The sequence below is a fragment of the Podarcis melisellensis genome (assembly GCF_964234715.1).
Source record: "Podarcis melisellensis genome assembly, chromosome: 13".
NCBI lineage: Eukaryota > Metazoa > Chordata > Lepidosauria > Squamata > Lacertidae > Podarcis > Podarcis melisellensis.
Window position 1 is genome coordinate 54,387,488 of NC_138545.1, and position 17,930 is coordinate 54,405,417.

Sequence of the window (17,930 nt, forward strand, 5' to 3'; positions counted from 1 at the left end):
CATAAGGCTGATTTTAAACAAACAATTAGGCTTTTGTATGGAAAACAACAGCTTTGTTATTTATTGTTGGGTCAATTTTATAGAATTGCAGAGTTGGAAGGGACCCCAAGGGTCATCTAATCCAACCCCCTACAATGCAGGAATCTCAGCTAAAACATCCATGACAGGTGGTCATTCAACCCCTGCTTAAAAACCTCCAAGGAAGGTGAGTCAATTTAGAATTGTACAGCTGGATAAGGTCTCAAAGGTCCAACCTCCTCCTCCTGATGCAGGAGATCTGTTGCTACAGGATCCTTGAAAAGAGATGACAATCCAGCCTCTGATTAGAAATCTCTAACAAAGGAGGGCTCATCACCTTCCAGCACAGTCTGCTCCACTGTGACGTTGGCGTTGAACCTATACTCTGACCCAGACCCTGTGATCATCCCTGGAGGCCCTTCTCTGTGGGCCCCCTCCACAGGGGCTCTAGAGGGTGGCCACACAAGAGTGGGCCTTTTCACTGGTGGCTCCTTGCCTGTGGAAAAATGCTCTCCTCATCTTTAGGCACAAGGCAGAAACAAAGTTTTTGGATTTTAATTATCTGTGGGCTCCTTTAGTGGGTGCGGTATTTTAATCCTGCCTTTTAAAAATAAGAATGTACTTCTGATTTGTTCTATGTTTTGTTTTATGGTGGTTTTATTGATGGATGACTAGATTGCTGTAACTTGCTTTGGGGTGCATTGGCAAAAAGAGGTGACTAATGTGTTTAAGAAATTAAATAAATAAGTTTAACCTAAATCAGGGATAGGCAAACTTGGCCCTCCAGATGTTCTGAGACTACAATTCCCATCACCCCTGACCACTGGTCCTGTTAGCTAGGGATGATGGGAGTTGTAGTCCCCAAAAATCTGGAGGGCCGAGTTTGCCTATGCCTGACCTAAATCCTTTTTTTTGTTTTATCCTCTGGAGCAACAGAAAACCATTTTTATCCACCATCTTGGCAAGAGCCCTTCAACTCACAACTTGCACACATTGAACTCATGTAATCACAGCTTTACACACTTGGCAGCCAGCCAGCTGAAAATTCACAAATTAAACACATGCAAGGCAAAGAGCTTAAATATGGTGGCAACTTACAGGACTGTGCCCATTAAGGCAGCCTAACTTGTAGAGAGGGGCTAAAGAACTGGACAACTTGTGCCTTGTTATTGTCAGAAATCCTGAAGCTGTCACTGGCTCTCTTTCTTAAAGTCTGTCCATTTTTCGAGAAACACCTTCCTCTCCACTTTCTTTGGAGAGAAGCTACCAGTCCAGGACGCATGAAGTAGCTCCCTAATAGCTAGGAAGCAGGAAGCAAGGAAGGCCACATCTAATGGGAATTGCAAGAGGAAATTAAGACACCAGGATTGAATTGCCAGAGCTCACATTTGGCTGTGACACCTTTAAGCTTGCCAAAGAAACTGCTGCGGGATCCCAAGCTTCCTGCTGATTTTGCATTGTCATTCAGAGAGATGCCATCCATTCAGCAAAGATATGGTGAACTAATTATCAACATATCCATTCTGCAGATTCCCAACACTTCTATTAAGAAAGGAAGGCATTTGCATTCCTGATGGTGTTTCTGCAGCATGCAGTTCAGTGCCAGAAGCAGTCTTCTGAGTCAAGGCACCCAAGAAGCGTTTCAGACAGGTGCTATAATCAACTACCTGAGAAAGAAAGTCATGCTAGTGCCCTGGCTCAAGACTGTATCACAACCTCAGCTCTGCTGGGCCTGCACTTTCCAAAGAGAAACCACAACCAGCTGCGATTTTGGCAGCAACAAGACTTAGGTTGCGCAAGAAGCTTGATCTACAAAGCATACAAGTTTCCACTGCAGATCAGCTATGGATAAGTTGACTGTTTAGCAAAGATTATATACAGACTCACCATGCTGTATCTAGCCATTTAAATTATTAAAGCCGCCTTCCCTACCAGATGTTTTGGGGACTTCGATTTCCATCATCCCTACCTACTGGCCACAGTAAACTCTGTAAGGCTGACCAGCTTGGGAAAGGCTGCCTTAATGCACTAGCTCCTTCTTCCATCCTCATTGGGACTATGTATAGTTTTAATGAACTATGCACAATCTATCATGACTGGAGGAAGAAGCTAAATGTCCCCTCATTTGTACTTTTTCACTTGGAAAGAATTAGCCTCTGCCACAAAACATGTTTGATAGTCTCTGGAACAGATGCTTTACAAGCAGATTGAACCAATGAATGAATGAGTGGTCTATCAATGACCATCAGTCATGTGTGGTACATGGAACTCAAGGAAGAGCTGCTGCCCTCACCCTGATCTGGATGTGAGCTCTCCAGAGGCATCTGGTTGCCCTCACTAGAAACAAAGGCTGAGACCTATTCTATTTATCTATCTCATATAATGTATATGCCACTTGATTGTAAGGGGGGAAACCCTCAAAGTGGTTTACAAAAAGAAAGCAATAAAGTTATCAATAACAACTACCATTTAAAACATTCACAGAGGAATTAAAATCAAAGATAAACTAAAAACAGATTAAAACATATGTCAACATTATACATATCTGGACAAGCTTGGGAGAGGAGTTACAGGTTTTTATGCATTTTGTATTCTCATTTTGTATTTTTCTGTTGATCTTTGGCTGAAGGGCAGTATACAAATTTAATAAATAATAAACAAAAATGCTTTTAGCAGGTGATGAAAAGAATACAGTGAATACGCCTGCCTGATGTGTGAGTGCTGCCACAGTAAAAGATCAGTTTCCTACAAATGTGGAAGGGGTCTTATGCCAGTTCTGCAGATTGAAGCAGTCAGGCCAAGGGTCTGGGTCAAGGGATGTTGCAGGTAAATTGGCTCCAAGTTGTTGAGAGCTTGATATACTAATAAAAATGCATTGGACTTGGTAGCAAATCAGCAACCACTGCTGAGCACAGATGTTCTATGCTGACGAGGTCTCACTCCTGTCAGCAGTCATGCTGCAGCATTATGCTCTAACTGCAGCTTTCAGATCAAGCAGAAGGGAGGTCCCTTTGGTCTGATCTAGCTGAGCTAGTCTTATGCTGCTTAGCAAGCTCTAAAATTTGTTGCTTTTTGTGTAGGCTGACACAGTTCAAGAGTTTGAATTAAATGATCAACATTAAATGCTGGATTATACCAAAATGAGTATAGTTTTATTAAGAATGTGTCGTGTCAAAGGCAGGCTGCCCCACAGAGAATTCTCATCATAGCCTCTCTTAAAGGAAGCACAATTCCACCCATCAATTGGCCACTGGTCTACTCCTGACCAGCGGCAGCTGCTGTCAAATTTCTGTGGGAAGAACCAACAGCCTCTTGATGCTTTCTTGAAACAAGGAGCAAAGACAGTTACAGGATGGAGCACACTGACACTTTGGCCAGGAGGGTGAGCGCCCTTTCTGGAGGTAACATCTGATGAGACCTCCGCTGCCTTTCAGATACAAGGGCAGGCGGTGAGCGAGAGCGGCTGGCAAGTTTCACTCCAAATGCTTGCAGCACTCTGCCAACAAAAGTTATCTTCTGAGCAGGGTATTGTTTGAGCAAGAGGGCGTAGGCTGTGTTCACTACCCAAGAATTCCAAGCAGTGTTTTCAGAGACTGCAGGCCATTCACGGTGCCAGATGCAAAAGCTCTTTCAGGGCAAGGAAGGAGGAAATCAATCAGGGAGCCCACAAAGGCAGATTTCCCAGCAGGAACAAACTGCCAGCAATGCCAGCCAACTCTGCCATGGTGACACAGATTTGCTTCATCATGACTGCAATCTGCACATTTCTGTCAGCTGCAAGACACACACACCACAGGAGAGGGTTCCACACAAGGAGAAAAGCCACACTGTGCAGCGTCCCAGGCCCACTTTGGGGGGAGTCGAGCTTAATCTCTCATCTCCCATCATGCAGCAGGCTTAGATAGAAACACAAAGGACCCATTTTCAAGGATGGCCATTTGAATGCAAGCAAGCAAACAGGCTTAAGTAGCGTAGGCACAATCCACAAGGAATGTCTTCTGGTTATGCCTTGCTGAGGGCAAGTGGAACCGCCCCAGGAGAACAAGCACTCCAAAAAGAGGGTGCACAACAGAACATGAACATTCAGATCATGCTTAGCATTTGCACAGTGCTTGATCAGTAGATATATCCTTTATAACACTGTCACTCAGTGAAGCAATAGGCTCCTCAGTTGAGAGTTTGGTGAATGAAGGATCAATTTCAAGTTCTGTAGCAGAGTCTAGCATTTTGAATGTTAACTGTCCACTTGCTGATAGACAAGGTCTTCCCATTGACTGCTGTAATCAAGTTGTCACAGGGGTAACTCATTGGTGTGGACAGCACAAACCAACCAGATCAGCTTATGACCAAGCTTGACCTCTACCCAACAGCCAGTGTTAACATTTGTAGTATCACCTCCAATGGCCTGCAAGCTCTTATCAGTGCCCTTCTTCACAAAATCTACAAGATTATGAGTAATAACTTCAACTGGTCGTCCCCCCGAGCCTTTCTCCAGAGTAGTGGTAGAGTTATCGTCCACCTGGTTCACTGCACATGAAATAATACTGTTCTACGATGATGCTGGGGAACTGCTGATCTGAACTGTGTAACTTTATTTGTATATTTATGGCTATTAAGAAGATGCAGTCCATCTCATCCTTCTGACATAGATAATCCAATTCCTAATCCAGGGCTTTCACAACTATTTCTTTGGCCCTCTTGACTTTATGTGATCCAACTACAAGCCTCTTGTCCTCTTCAGTAATCAAGCCAGCAGTGGCAGTTGTGGCATGCAGGCCAATCCCCTATCTGATGCTCTTTTATAATGTGTTACACTCTGACTTTTTATTAGAAGTGGAATGTGTACTTGATTTCACTAATGTCAATTCATAACTTCCATAATTTACATCTTGGGCATCAGCTATTTGTTCTTCATTTTCATCAGCAGAGAAAATTATTTCATTTGATGCTATTGAAGCACCCTGCTTATTTCTCTGCCCTACTTTGACAAACCTCTCTTCCAATATCTAAGCCAGTGGCTATTACAACATCTTACAGTAACAGTTAATGATGTGTTGTGTGAAAAAGTACTATATTTTACCTGTGCAGAGGAGCTCGCCAATTATTTATTTAGAATATTATTATTACTACTACTAAAGGTAAAGGGACCCCTGACCATTAGGTCCAGACGTGGCCGACTCTGGGGTTGCGGCGCTCATCTCGCTTTATTGGCCGAGGGAGCCGGTGAACAGCTCTGGGTCATGTGGCCAGCATGACTAAGCCGCTTCTGGCGAACCAGAGCAGCACACGGCAACGCCGTTTACCTTCCCGCCTTACCTTACCTATTTATCTACTTGTACTACTACTACTATTTATTAAATTTATATACCACCCTATACCTGCAGTTCTCAGAGCGGTTCACAGGATAAAATCGTAATATGAAAACACAAAATACATAATCAAAATAAAAACAAGAACAACACAGTATCGCCCCAACATATTTTAAAAGGGAATGTCAATCAACCAAAGGCTTGGTTAAAGAGGAACATCTTTGTCTGGTACCTAAAGGTGTATAATGAAGGTGTCAGGCGAACCTCCCTGAGGAGAGCATTCCACATATGCAGAAAAGGCCCATTCTGGTACTGCCACCCTCCATACCTCTCACGGAGGAGGCACACAAAGAAGGGCCTTATACTCCATTTTACAGACTCAAATGGCTCTCAAAGCTGTTTACAAAACATGCTTGCAATTTTAAAAATCACATTCATTCAAGAGGAACAGAAATGACATGATGTGTCCCTATCACAACAGGGTTATTCTGGTGGCATATCCTGCCCTCCTCCTTGGTGTTGCCCCTTTGGCCTTTGCCCACTAGGCAACGAAGGCCAACAATGGCCTCTGAGGCTAAGGGGTGAGTCGGAGCAGTTGGAACTCACTTGGTCCAAGACAGTGACATGTTTTCACTAGATGGAGGCAAGTCAGTACTCCACCAAACATTCTGGAAGATGGATTTAGCTCTAATGAGTCTTATAAGAGAAAAAGTCTGGCAAGTTCAAGTAATCCGGGCACAACAGTGTATCCAGAGAAAGGCCAGGTGATCTTCCCATGCAGGGATTGGGGGAAAGTATGTGCAAACCCCGCCTCTCGCTACCTGGTTTCCTATCCCTGAGGCTATCTGATGCCATCCACTGTCCACCACACAATCAGGGCCAGCCACATTTACGCAGCTTAGGGCTATAGCTGAGAAAAAGAGGAGGAGGAGCCACAATATAGCCTTCAAGACTACCACACAAGCACCAAAAAAATACTTGCTAGCAAACAACTGCCTCCATTTCAAGGCTGAATCTAGGAAGCTGAACACATTATGGAAAATGTGGGTTGCATAGTGTGGAGTCCATGACTCGGGTCACAGTTATAGGTCAGTCACAATTACAGGGCTTTGAGTGAATGTGCTTAAAGTAGAGTGAATGGAGGCTCTAGCAGCCTGCGGGGGAGGGGAGGGGCTACGCCTGAAGACAATAGCCGTGCTGTGCCATCCCAAGAGCTGTGATCCCTTGTTGTCTTGCAGCTGAAGTCAGCAGGGAGAAGTGGAGGCAGAAGCTGCTGATTCTATCAGATACTTAAAAACAGGATGCTGAATCACATCCTGTCAAGGCTGCAGTATCCTGACTGTAGCGTGCTCTGAGCAAGGAGGAGGCAATCTGGTTAGCCTGACAGCGGTTGGGAACTGGCTGCCACGTGGGCGTGGCCTGGGAAACCAGCACAAGGCCTGTGTTCTGTGCAGTGCTGGGGGGCAGAGGAACCTGGAATGGAAGGGGTGGAATCTCCTGCTCTGCAAGGGTAAATTAGCAATGAGGCCTGGATCAGGCAACCCCACCCTGTAGCCTGGAACGCTCCAGTTCATGCTACAGCTTATGGCCCAGTCTAATTTTCCATTTTGTTTCCAATGTAATAATACACTTACAAATGTTTCTCCAGTGCTTTTAAGTGGGTAGAATTCTGTTTATTCAAGCAAGCCTGTGCCACAAGTGTGCAGCTGCCCAATGATTCAGTCTGAACCCCTTACTCCCAGAACCCGTGTGCCAAGTGGGCCTCACCCAGGAAGCAAGGAGGAGAGCTTAAAAGCTCCTTGACCACCAGGAAACCCTAGCAGACCTAGCATGAAAAGAGCTTTTAAGCTCTCTACCTTGCTTGGAGGGCAAGGCGCTGGCTCTGGAAGGCTTAGGATGTTTGCGCAAGATCTTGCGGGAACTCATATGGCCCTGTGAGATCTTGCAAGAGCATCCCAGAACAGGTGTGCTGAGTGGGCCTTGCCCAGCAAGCAAGGTGGGGAGCTTAAAAGCTTTTTCCATGCTGGGTAACCCCAATGGACTTAGTGCAAAAACAACTTCTAGGCTCTCCACCTTGCTTGGATTTTATTTGTGCAATTTCAACGAGCCTGCCTCCAACAGTGTGTTGTTGAAAGATGCGATCATATTGTATTTAGCTTGACACGGTTCAGCTGTTGTCATATTCTGTTTCTCATACCTTGAATCCCTAATGCCATCTACCAGTGGACAAAACAACCAACCAATGCTTTTATCTGGTTCTTTGGTATTTAGTGCAGTGGTCCTCAGGCCTGATCCTGCCAGGCCATTTTGGGGTAACCGCATTCACCTTTCTTGGGCTTATCAGCGTAGCAGAGTTCATGGAAGAATCTTCCTTTGGATTAAATATAGAAATGCTAAGAAATAATAATATGTCAAATGATTAACAGGTGGCCAGCACCACTCACCTGTCCAAGTGACCTGTGGAGGGTGGGTCACTTCTGGATCTTGCCTTCCAGCAGGATCTTTTCCCACCCCTGGTTTAGCAATTGCGAGTTCAGCAATAAGAGATGTATTAGGATGCTGGCTATGTGAATAGGTAATGTGGAAGGGGATGAAAAACCTGATGTATATGAAATATAGATGTGACCACACTCCGCACGAAGGATTAAAGTTAGCCGCTTGGGAGTACTCATAGATCCATTACTGTCACCACAGCAGGCACAGCGGTAAGGGTGCCTTCTACCAACTACAGCTGGTGTCTATATCTGGGTGGAGATATCCTGGCTTCAGTGATCTGTACTCTCATAAGCCCAGGTTGCATTGTAGCAATGCGTTATATGCTGGGCTGACTTTAGAGACAGTTCAAAATCCATGGCTAGTGTAGAATTCTGCAGACAGATTATCAACAGACAGCAGATGATTCAAACATACAGTACCAATTCTGGGCCAGCTATGCTGGCTGTCAATTCATCTCCAGGTCCAAACATGGCTCAGGACGTCCCTCATGCACTGCTTTGTCAGGGACCTCAAAACCATCAGATGCCCTTACTTACTTATTGCATTTATATCCCACTTTTCCTCCAAGGAGCTCAAGGTGACTTACATACTTCTCCTCCCCATTTTATCCTCATAGCAGCTATGTGAGGTAGGTTAGGCTAAGAGTGAGTAACTGGCCAAGATCACCCAGCGAACTTCAAGACACTGCAGGGGGTTGGACTACATGAGCCTTGGGGTCCCTTCCATCTCTACAATTCTTTGATTCTTCCAAGAGAAAGTGAATGGGCCTTTTTAGTGGCAGCCCCTTATTTGTGGAATGCTCTCCCCAGGGAGGTTTGCTGGGCACAAACACAGACATCTTTCAGCACCAAGTGAAGACATTCCTATTCTCCCAGGAAAGGAACTGGAGTGATAATACTGCTATGGTCTTTGCATCTATTTTAACTAGGAGGTTTGGTGATCCCCTTGTGTTGTGAGAAGGAAAGAGTTTGCTACAAACTAGTCCTTTTTAGTATTGGTATCATTGGTTCCAATTCTTGCTACAAAGCAGCATTTTTTCTTTAATGTATGAGTTGCTTTGAGACTTATCATAAAAATAAACAGTTAAAAATAAATAAATAATAGAATCTAGAAAGAAAATTGTATGCACCGTGAATTCCATCCATGTTTGACATAATACTATTTGGCTCCCATCAGCCCCAGCTAGCATGGCCAATGGCCAGGGATGATGGGACTTGTAGTTTAGCAACATCTAGGTTCCCCCCATACCTGATTTAATCTTGGCCAAGATTGAAAACTGCATGGTTATATCTTGTGAGCATGGTTTACTTTAAATACAAACACACCAAATTAAGACTGAAACCCAAATTATTCTGCTCTCTCCTGGACAGAGCAACTGCAGGTATTGCTCTGTTCCAATTGCCCTCTTGACTCCTGCAGCGGAAAAGGCCTGCCTTTCAAGCCAACTTCTGTGCCTACTAGAACGACCCTATCTTTCCTGCAGCAGCCTTCTGATAGATGTAAAAGCTAGACAAAACTATATCACAGAGAAAACAAGGGCCTGCTAGTTATCTCAGAAGAAGCAGACTGAGAGTGCCCCCCAATGGACTCAGCACAACACAGCAACTCTAAACTATAAGAACATAACAAGAGCCTGCTGGATCAGGTCAATGTTCCCTTCCGGTCAGCATCCTGTTCTCACAGTGGCCACCTAGGTGCCTCTTCCGGGAAGCGCACAAGCAGGGTTCTAGCGCAAGAGCCCTCTCCCTCCGTGTAGTTTCCAGTAACTGGCATCCAAAAGCATTGCTGCCATCTGAGCACAGCCATCATGGCTAGTAGCCATTGACAGCCCTTTCCTCCACTAACCTGCCCAATTCCCTTTTAAAGCCATCCAAGTTGGTGGCCATCGCTGTCTCATGTAGGAATGAGTTCCAAAGTTTAGCTATGTGATACATAAAGAAGCACTTCATTTTATGTGTCCTGCAGCTTCCAACACTCAGCTTCATTTGGTGTCCATGAGTTATAGTGTTATGAGAGAGGGAAAATAACTTTCCAGTCCACTTCCTCTATGCCATGCATCATTTTATAAACTTCTATCATGTCACTTACTTGCCTTTACCCTAAACTAATAAGTTTCAAGCAAATTGTCCTTTAAGTTCTCTCTGTTCAAGAGACACAGAGTCCTCCACCTATCTGACAGTGTCTCCAATAATGGTGGTGAACAACAAACCAGGATGCAAAATTTCAAGTCACCTGATTGCCAACAGGGACCAGTAATTACTGAATTCTGCCAGTGAAGGTTGGCTGCTCCTATGCTTAATTAGCATCATTTGTTGCTGTTTGGCAGTACAGCACAAGGACTGCCAGCCATCTTCCCTGAATAAAGGTGCACCTGGTTGGCTGTCTTGTCTCAGAAGTGGAGCCAGGAGGCAATTGCTGCCCAGCAGAGGAGGAGTCATTCAAGGCAGCAAACTAACTGGGATTCTGTAGTTTGAAATGGGGACCTCATGCGGCTGGAACCTGAGCCCAGGGAACTCACTTTGTAAGCTATGTGCACTCATTTATCAGCAGCCATTCTTCCACCTGACTGCCTCAGAAGGAGACGGAAGGCTCACTCTGTTGTCTCAGTTATGACCAAATGCCATTCAACAAGGCATCTACAAGTGGTCATTCTACAAGGTCATTATGGAACTGGAAAGCTTTGGAACTGAAAGTTCTTTGTTTTCCTGTTCCACACCCTGAAAACTGTATTGATAGATTAATATATATAGACACAGCCGTACCTTGGAAGTCGAACAGAATCTGTTCCGGAAGTCTGTTCAACTTCCAAAATGTTTGGAAACGAAAGCGCGGCTTCTGATTGGCTTCAGGAAGCTCCTGTAGCCAATCAGAAGCTATGGAAGCCCAATCGGACATTCGGCTTCCAAAAACAGTTCGCAAACTGGAACAATCACTTCCGGGTGTGCGGCATTCAGGAGCCAAAACATTCAAAAATTAAGGTGTTCAAAAACCAAGGTACAACTGTACATATACACAAACGTACACCCTTCAATCATATTCCCAGGGTCATTTATGCAAAGAAGAAAGCAATTAAAATGTAAATACTGGCTAAGAACCGCAAGCCTGGTTTGCACATCACTTTAAACCTATGGTTTATAGTAAACATGCTTAATATGTGCTTCACACCTTTTCCACTCCTTCAGCATGCCAGGAAGAAAGGAGCCAAATACTGGCTTTGCATTAAGTGCAAATCAGGGCTGTACTGCTCATGTTTCCTTTCAGATGGAAACAAACCACAACTGCTGGTTTACACATCACACAAAGCCAGTCTTTGGTTTGTTTCTTCCCTGGCATGCTGAAGGAAGAAAGGAGGGGAGCAAATCACCTTAAACCACAACTTATTTTAAACTATGGATTAAAGTGCCATGTGAACTGTGCCACAAAAACATAAAAGCAGCAAAAGACAGGCAACAGGATTAAAATTATATCCAAAAATCTGGAGGAAATGAAGTGGTCTTAGCTTGGCACTCAAAGGATCAGCAAAGGGAGACTCTCTGCAGAATGGTCTAAACACCTGAGGCACCAGCACCAGGAAGCCAATCACCTTACCTCAGAGGCTGTCAACTGAAGACACTAATGTACAGGTACATATGGAATCAGGTGGCCCTTCAAGTATGCTAGTCCCAAGGCAGGAAGAGTTTTAAAGGTAAATCAAATCCCCCCTTTTGTATTGTGCCTATTAGCTTGTAAGCATGAAAGAAGATACTGGCCGGTTTTCTTAGCTTCACACAGTGCAAAGAAAATCTTAGGGACTTTATGAACAACACCGCTTTATGTCTCAGAGGCACAAATGGGAATTCCAGAATACATCATCAGCTCTGAGACTGGCAGCCAGTGCAGAGCCTCTGGCTTGACCAGGTCTGGTATTAATGCCAGGAGCTTCTGCTCTTGCATGTTCAACAGAACAGATTAAAAAAACATAAAAACCTGTTGCTCTTTTGCTCCAACGCAAAAATTTTATCTAGTTCCAGTTAGAAAGCTTCTTCCCAGGTCTGGATTCAAGTACAACCAGCGACAGTCCAGGCCCTGCCCTGATACAGTCTGCATATGAAGCCACACAGCCTGGAGAAACAGCCAAGATGCACATTGTTCTCTCTCAAGCTGGACCACGGGTCCCTGGCAGGTGGAAACTATCACTGATAACCCCAAACACCAGGCAGATATCCTAACAAATAACACAGACAGTCACAGGCTTACACACAGCCATGCTGTAAAAATTACCAAATTAATTTGGAAGTGCACAAAGTCCGCTGGCTGTTAGTATCACATCTGAGGTACAACTGACCCATGTATAAGTTGTACAACCAAAGAGAAAATTGATGCAAAGCAAGAAAGACTCACAAGGCACTAAAGGACATCCTAGAGGAGAAGACAGAGAAGGAAGCTATGCCATCAGAGCTAAAACCTCTGCCCTTAATATGTAGATTATTTCCTTAAGTATTATGTGTGCATGGGCATGTATTTTCCACAGAATCATCAAATTTGAGGGGACGTCAAGAGTAGTCCAACCCCCTGAATCCCTAACAGGTGGCCATCCAGTCTCTCTTTAAAAACCTTCAGTGAAGGAGAGTCCACTACCTTCTGAGCATTCCTAATGCTTAGTCTTTTAATTTGAATCAATTGGTTTGGTCTTGCCCTCCGCAGCAGCAGAAAACAAGCTGGCTCCATCTTGGCAGGAGGCTGCTCTGTTTGTCCTGGCCCAGTGTGGAAACCAAACTGGCTGCTATGGAAGTACCCACTGCATTTTCACACAGGCCACAGAGGATGGTGAGCCCCCTCCGGAGAGTACCGAAAGGAAAGCAAGAGGGCTTGCAGTGGAAGAACAGACTGCTGTGCCCCTTTGCCACCATCCCATTGAGTTTCTGCGCTAGACAAGCTAACATTCTGTACACCCAGCACTGAATCGTGGCAGGCTTGCAGCAGGTAGACAGAGAGATCGGCTCCTCTGCTGCCGAACAGCTGCATTTCCATGCTGGCCACAGATAAGGCCCTTCCTACGTGGCCAACACAGAAAGTGAACTAGTGTAGGAGACAGGGAGCACTCCATATAAATTCTATCAGCCCATTGGGCTTCTAACCTGCATTTTTATTTTTATTTTTGAGGCTGAAAGGTAGTAACTTTTTTGGGGGGGTGGCTAACTTAAAAGACTGCAGTAATACATCCACTTATTTCCTGGGGATGCAACTAGCTCAGACACAATTCAAATGCAACATTGCAATGTGTAAAGAAATGCGCCATGGCAAGATTCCAGTTTCACATTTAAATTGGGTTCTGAGCTGTTACACATGAAGCATTAGCATGTGTGGTGCATTAGTCACAGATCCCTCCATGCCTCTGCACCAGTGAAACAACTTGGGTTTAAATGAGAAATATGGAAAACCACCAAGGTATGTTTTTCCTAAATGCCCCATGTCGCATTTAATATTGGGCCTCACTTGTATCCAAGGTTCAATGGAAGAAATGGCAGTAATAGACCAATAAACATGGGGTGGGTAAGAGGGACCCAGCCAGCAGCAGTTTCCATCCACCTGGAAATTGGAACATTCTCCCCAGTCCTTCACACAGAATCAAGACCTTATATGGGATCACATAAACCAGCGAGGGGGACAGGGGATGCCAGAAACAACTTTTGGAGCAAGGGTTTAATAGCTCATGCTTACCTCAGGTTCAGTTTGCGGTCTTCATCACTGCCAACCTCCAGCTGAAGGGGAAAGAGCAAGAAGCATTAAGCATTAAAGGCTCAAAATAATATGATTCAAAAGGTTTTCGTGCAAGTTTTAAAAATAGCTTCAATAAAATAATAGCATGCATACATTTATTGCCTTATCATCACATGCTTTCTCCAAGGAGCTTAAGAGGGGCATACATGCCACCCCTTCCCCATTTCCCCCCAACAACCCTGAGAGGTAGGTTAGGGAGACAGAGGAGCCAGGTCACCCAAGCAAACTTCATGACTGACTGAAGTGCTGAGTTCACAACCTCAGCACAACATCACACTGACTTTGTTGCTTCATTTAATAATATGAAAAGGGAAATAATATGTTACAGGTTTCAGGGGACAAGGACTAGATCTTTGCCTCTCTTTTAGGGCTGAAAGCTATAATCACAAGTGTTTAATGGTTACTGTATTTGTAAAAAAACCCAATAAAAATGTGTTGGTTTCCCCCCCAAAAAAGCTTTAATCACCAGATTAACCTAATGAAGATAACAGGAAAAAGAGAGAGGCTAAAAGATTGCGGTTGAATCTTGACAAGACAGAAGTACAGTGGTACCTCGGGTTACATACGCCTCAGATTACAGATGCTTCAGGTTACAGACTCGGCTAAGCCAGAAATAGCACCTTGGGTTAAGAACTTTGCTTCCGGATGAGAACAGAAATTGCGCGGCAGCAGCGGGAGGCCCCATTAGCTAAAGTGGTACCTCAGGTTAAGAACAGTTCCCGGTTAAGGGACCTCCAGAATGAATTAAGTTCTTAACCCGAGGTACCACTGTGCTGTTTTGGGGGGACAGGGGGCGGGCAGGTGTGGAGGACTCCCTGGTCCTGAATGGGGTAACTGTGCCCCTAAAGGACCAGGTGCGCAGCCTGGGAGTCATTCTGGACTCACAGCTGTCCATGGAGGCGCAGGTTAATTCTGTGTCCAGGGCAGCTGTTTACCAGCTCCATCTGGTACGCAGGCTGAGACCCTCCCTGCCCACAGACTGTCTCACCAGAGTGGTGCATGCTTTGGATGCTCTCACTTTGACTACTGCAATGCACCTTTGAAGGTGACCCGGAAACAACTAATCCTGAATGCGGCAGCTAGACTGGTGACTGGGAGCGGCCGCCAAGACCATATAACACTGGTCCTGAAAGATATACATTGGCTCCCAATATGTTTCCGAGCACAATTCAAAGTGCTGGTGCTGACCTTTAAAGCTCTAAACGGCCTCGGCCCAGTATACCTGAAGGAGCATCTCCACCCCCTATCGTTCTGCCCGGACATTGAGGTCCAGCTCCAAGGGCCTTCTGGCAGTTCCCTCCCTGCAAGAAGTGAGGTTACAGGGAACCAGGCAAAGGGCCTTCTCGGTGGTGGCACCCGCCTGTGGAACACCCTCCCATCAGATGTCAAGGAAATAAACATCTATCTAACTTTTACAAGACATCTGAAGGCAGCCCTGTTTAGGGAAGTTTTTAATGTTTGATGTTTTGTTGTGTTTTTAATATTCTGTTGGGAGCCGCCCATAGTGACTGGGGAAATCCAGCCAGATGGGCGGGGTATAATTAATTAAAAAATAAATAAATACTACTACTACTACTACTACTATTATTATTATTATGGTGTCTTACTGGAATAGGGACTGAAAAGGAAACAAATATAGATGGCCTTTCCTAAGTGGCAGCCTGTGTTTTGATTTCATAGGTTTCCTAACCCTAGCTGGTTCCAAGGAATGGTCTTAAGGCACAGGAGGCTGCTAGTTGCTGACGTCAACAGGACTGGGGCTGGTCAGTGCCTGCAAACCACATGCAACCAATATGAATGTATTATTAAGGAAATCTTCATTTAATATTTCAAAAAGGCACCTATATGGAGGTTTGGTTATATGCACTTTAAAATTTTACAGATGAACCAATTAAGAGCTTTAGAAAGCAGCTATATATCATTTCATTCCAGTTACGTTTTTATCCTCCTCTGATCAAAGCAAGCTGTCTAAAAAACACATGTTGTCTTTTGGAATCCAATCACTAGGCTGCTCTAAATAAAATCCAATCACTAGGATACTTTGAATGACAGATGAGAGGCAAGAGGTGCTCAGGAGAGGTGCTCCCCCAGCCCTGCCAGCACCTTACACAATAGGCAACCTAAAGATAGCAGAGAAGAAACATGAATGAGTTGCAACAAACCCAACACACCACTCACAAGCACAGAAATTTAATCCCAATAACTACAATCAGGATTATTCCCAATATACTACTGTGTAAATGGGACCACAATGAGTTCGTGTTTTTCTCTCAGCAAAACTGCCAAATGTAGGGCATTTAAAACTGAAGCTCTGTACACTGGTGGAAACATTTTAAATGCTCACACTAAGCATGGACTCCTATGCACACTCACCCTGAAAGTAAGGCCCATTGAACACAGTGGGAGTTACTTCTGAGGAAACATGCTCAGATTGCACTGATGAAAACCACAGATCAAGCTCACAAGCAGGCAAGTCTTTTCCTTGTTGAAGGTAGACTAGCACCAAAGCTAACCATGGAATGCAACCATACAGTACAAACTTTTTTGGGCATGAACTATTCAGGAGCCACCTGGAGACGGGGGGTGGGGTGGGGGGAGATCAACCAGATCCTGGATGTGGAAAATGAGTTTTTTAACCTGAAAGCTTGGATCTGAGAATATCCCACAACCCACTCAATATAGTGGCAGGTGGCAGATCAGGTGAATAAGACCAAGTGTGTAGAAGATGGTGGGTGCTTTTTGGGTCTCAGGATGGTGGACTTGCTCTAGAGAACCAGGTGAGATTAGGTTCTTCTCTTGTCTGTCCCACTCCCTCCACATCGCCTCCCATGGGCCAAATGTCGGTTCTAAGCTCTTCAAGGCATCCCTTGGCTGGCCAGTTAACTACAGCGCCTTCCATGGGCTAAGCCTCACAAGTAGAAAATGAGCTCTCTAGGCTAGAAATTTCTCGCCCCGTTTCTGGCTTTCTTTTCTGCTTCCAGGCAAGTTTTAAGGGTGTTTAGAAATAAAAATAAAAACATTTCACAACGTCACAGTAAATATGACATCATCGCGCGATCCATCCGGCCCCTTCATTCCCTCGCGCCCATCAGCTTTTCCAAGGGCGGCGATGTATGACAAAGAGATGGGCCGAGCCCCGCGAAGGAAGGGGCGGCTGCCGCCAGGGCTTCGGCCCCGAATGGTTTCCCAGCGAGCGGCTCGGGCGCCCCTTGCAGGGTCTCCTGGAAGAGGAGGGGGCCTGGGGGAAAGGGGCCAGCGCGGCCGGGCCGGGAGAAGCCCCCGGCTGGCGAAGCGAGGCCACGCTGCGCGGAGGGGCTGCTCGGGGCCTCCCGGCTCCGGCCAAGGCGGGCGCTGCGGAGAGGCCGAGCCCCGGGGGCGGCGGCGGCGGCGGCGGGTGAGGCCCGCGGGGCTGGCGGGGCCGGCCGAAGGAGGAGCCCCTCACCTCGCTGGTGCTGGCCGAGGAGGAGGCGGCGCTGGGGGTGGGCGAGCGCTGCAGGGTCACCAGCGCCATGGCGGCGGCGGCGGCGGAGCCTCCTCCTCTTCTTCTTCTTCTCCTTGGTCCTCCTGCTCCTCCCGCGGCGGCTTCCCAGGCGAGGCCTCCGCCTCCTGCCGCCGCCTCCGCCTCCTCCTCCTCTGGCGGGCGGAGCAGCGCAGGCGGCGCCCGGGATCCGCGCGGCGGAGAGAAGGGCTGACACTCAGGAGGGGGAAGAGAGGCCGCAGGGATTTTATTTGATATTTGCTTGGGAATACGTTTTATTTCTCTTTCAATGCCAAGTCGTGAAAAGATTTTTATTTTTATTACGGATATGGGAAGTTGTGAGAAGATTCCGCCTCCCCCCGAGAATATGCGAGGGGATTTTTGTTTTATTTTTGTCCTTTTTTTAATAGGAAACCTGACAGTTTACAGATAAAAATAAGAACAGTTAAACAGCTATAGACATATATTTTACTTTATGGGGATATATGAAAGGATTTCATTTTTATTTTTTGCTTCACTGGGATAGCTGAAAGTATTTTTATTTCATTTTTATTTCATAGGAACGTGAAAGGAATTTTATTTCTAATTTTTATGGGAATAGGTGAAAAGATTTTAATGTTATTTTTATTGAATTTTTTTATTGAAGTAAGAAAAATTAGAAAAGCATACATCACAGGAACTAATATATAATAATAATAAACCCACCAAAAGCTACCCCAACAATAAAGATCCCCACCTCAACCACTTGTTTCTTTTTTAAAAATATCCTTTAAGGCTAGGAAGAATGCACCAGATTACAATCATAGGATTGTAGAATTGTGGAGTTGGAAGGGACCCCAATGGTCCAAGCCCCTGCAATGCAGGAATCT

The 17,930-nt window shown here is 45.4% G+C and overlaps 1 protein-coding gene across 2 annotated transcripts in view; it reads right to left on the bottom strand.

The window, feature by feature from the left end:
* SSH1 (slingshot protein phosphatase 1) overlaps positions 1-17,469 on the bottom strand; it is a 39,765-nt gene extending 22,296 nt beyond the window's left edge. Inside the window, exons 1-2 of one of the 2 annotated variants that reach the window (XM_081884580.1) lie at positions 17,026-17,469; positions 13,524-13,564 (exon numbers count right to left, since the gene is read on the bottom strand). In XM_081884580.1, coding sequence (XP_081740706.1) covers positions 13,524-13,564; positions 17,026-17,094 — 110 coding nt within the window. In that variant the 5' untranslated portion in view covers positions 17,095-17,469. Of the gene's footprint in view, positions 1-13,523; positions 13,565-16,480; positions 16,609-17,025 lie in introns of those variants that run through there. The other variant, XM_081884582.1, reaches the window with a different exon arrangement.
* Between the last annotated feature and the right edge of the window lie 461 nt (positions 17,470-17,930).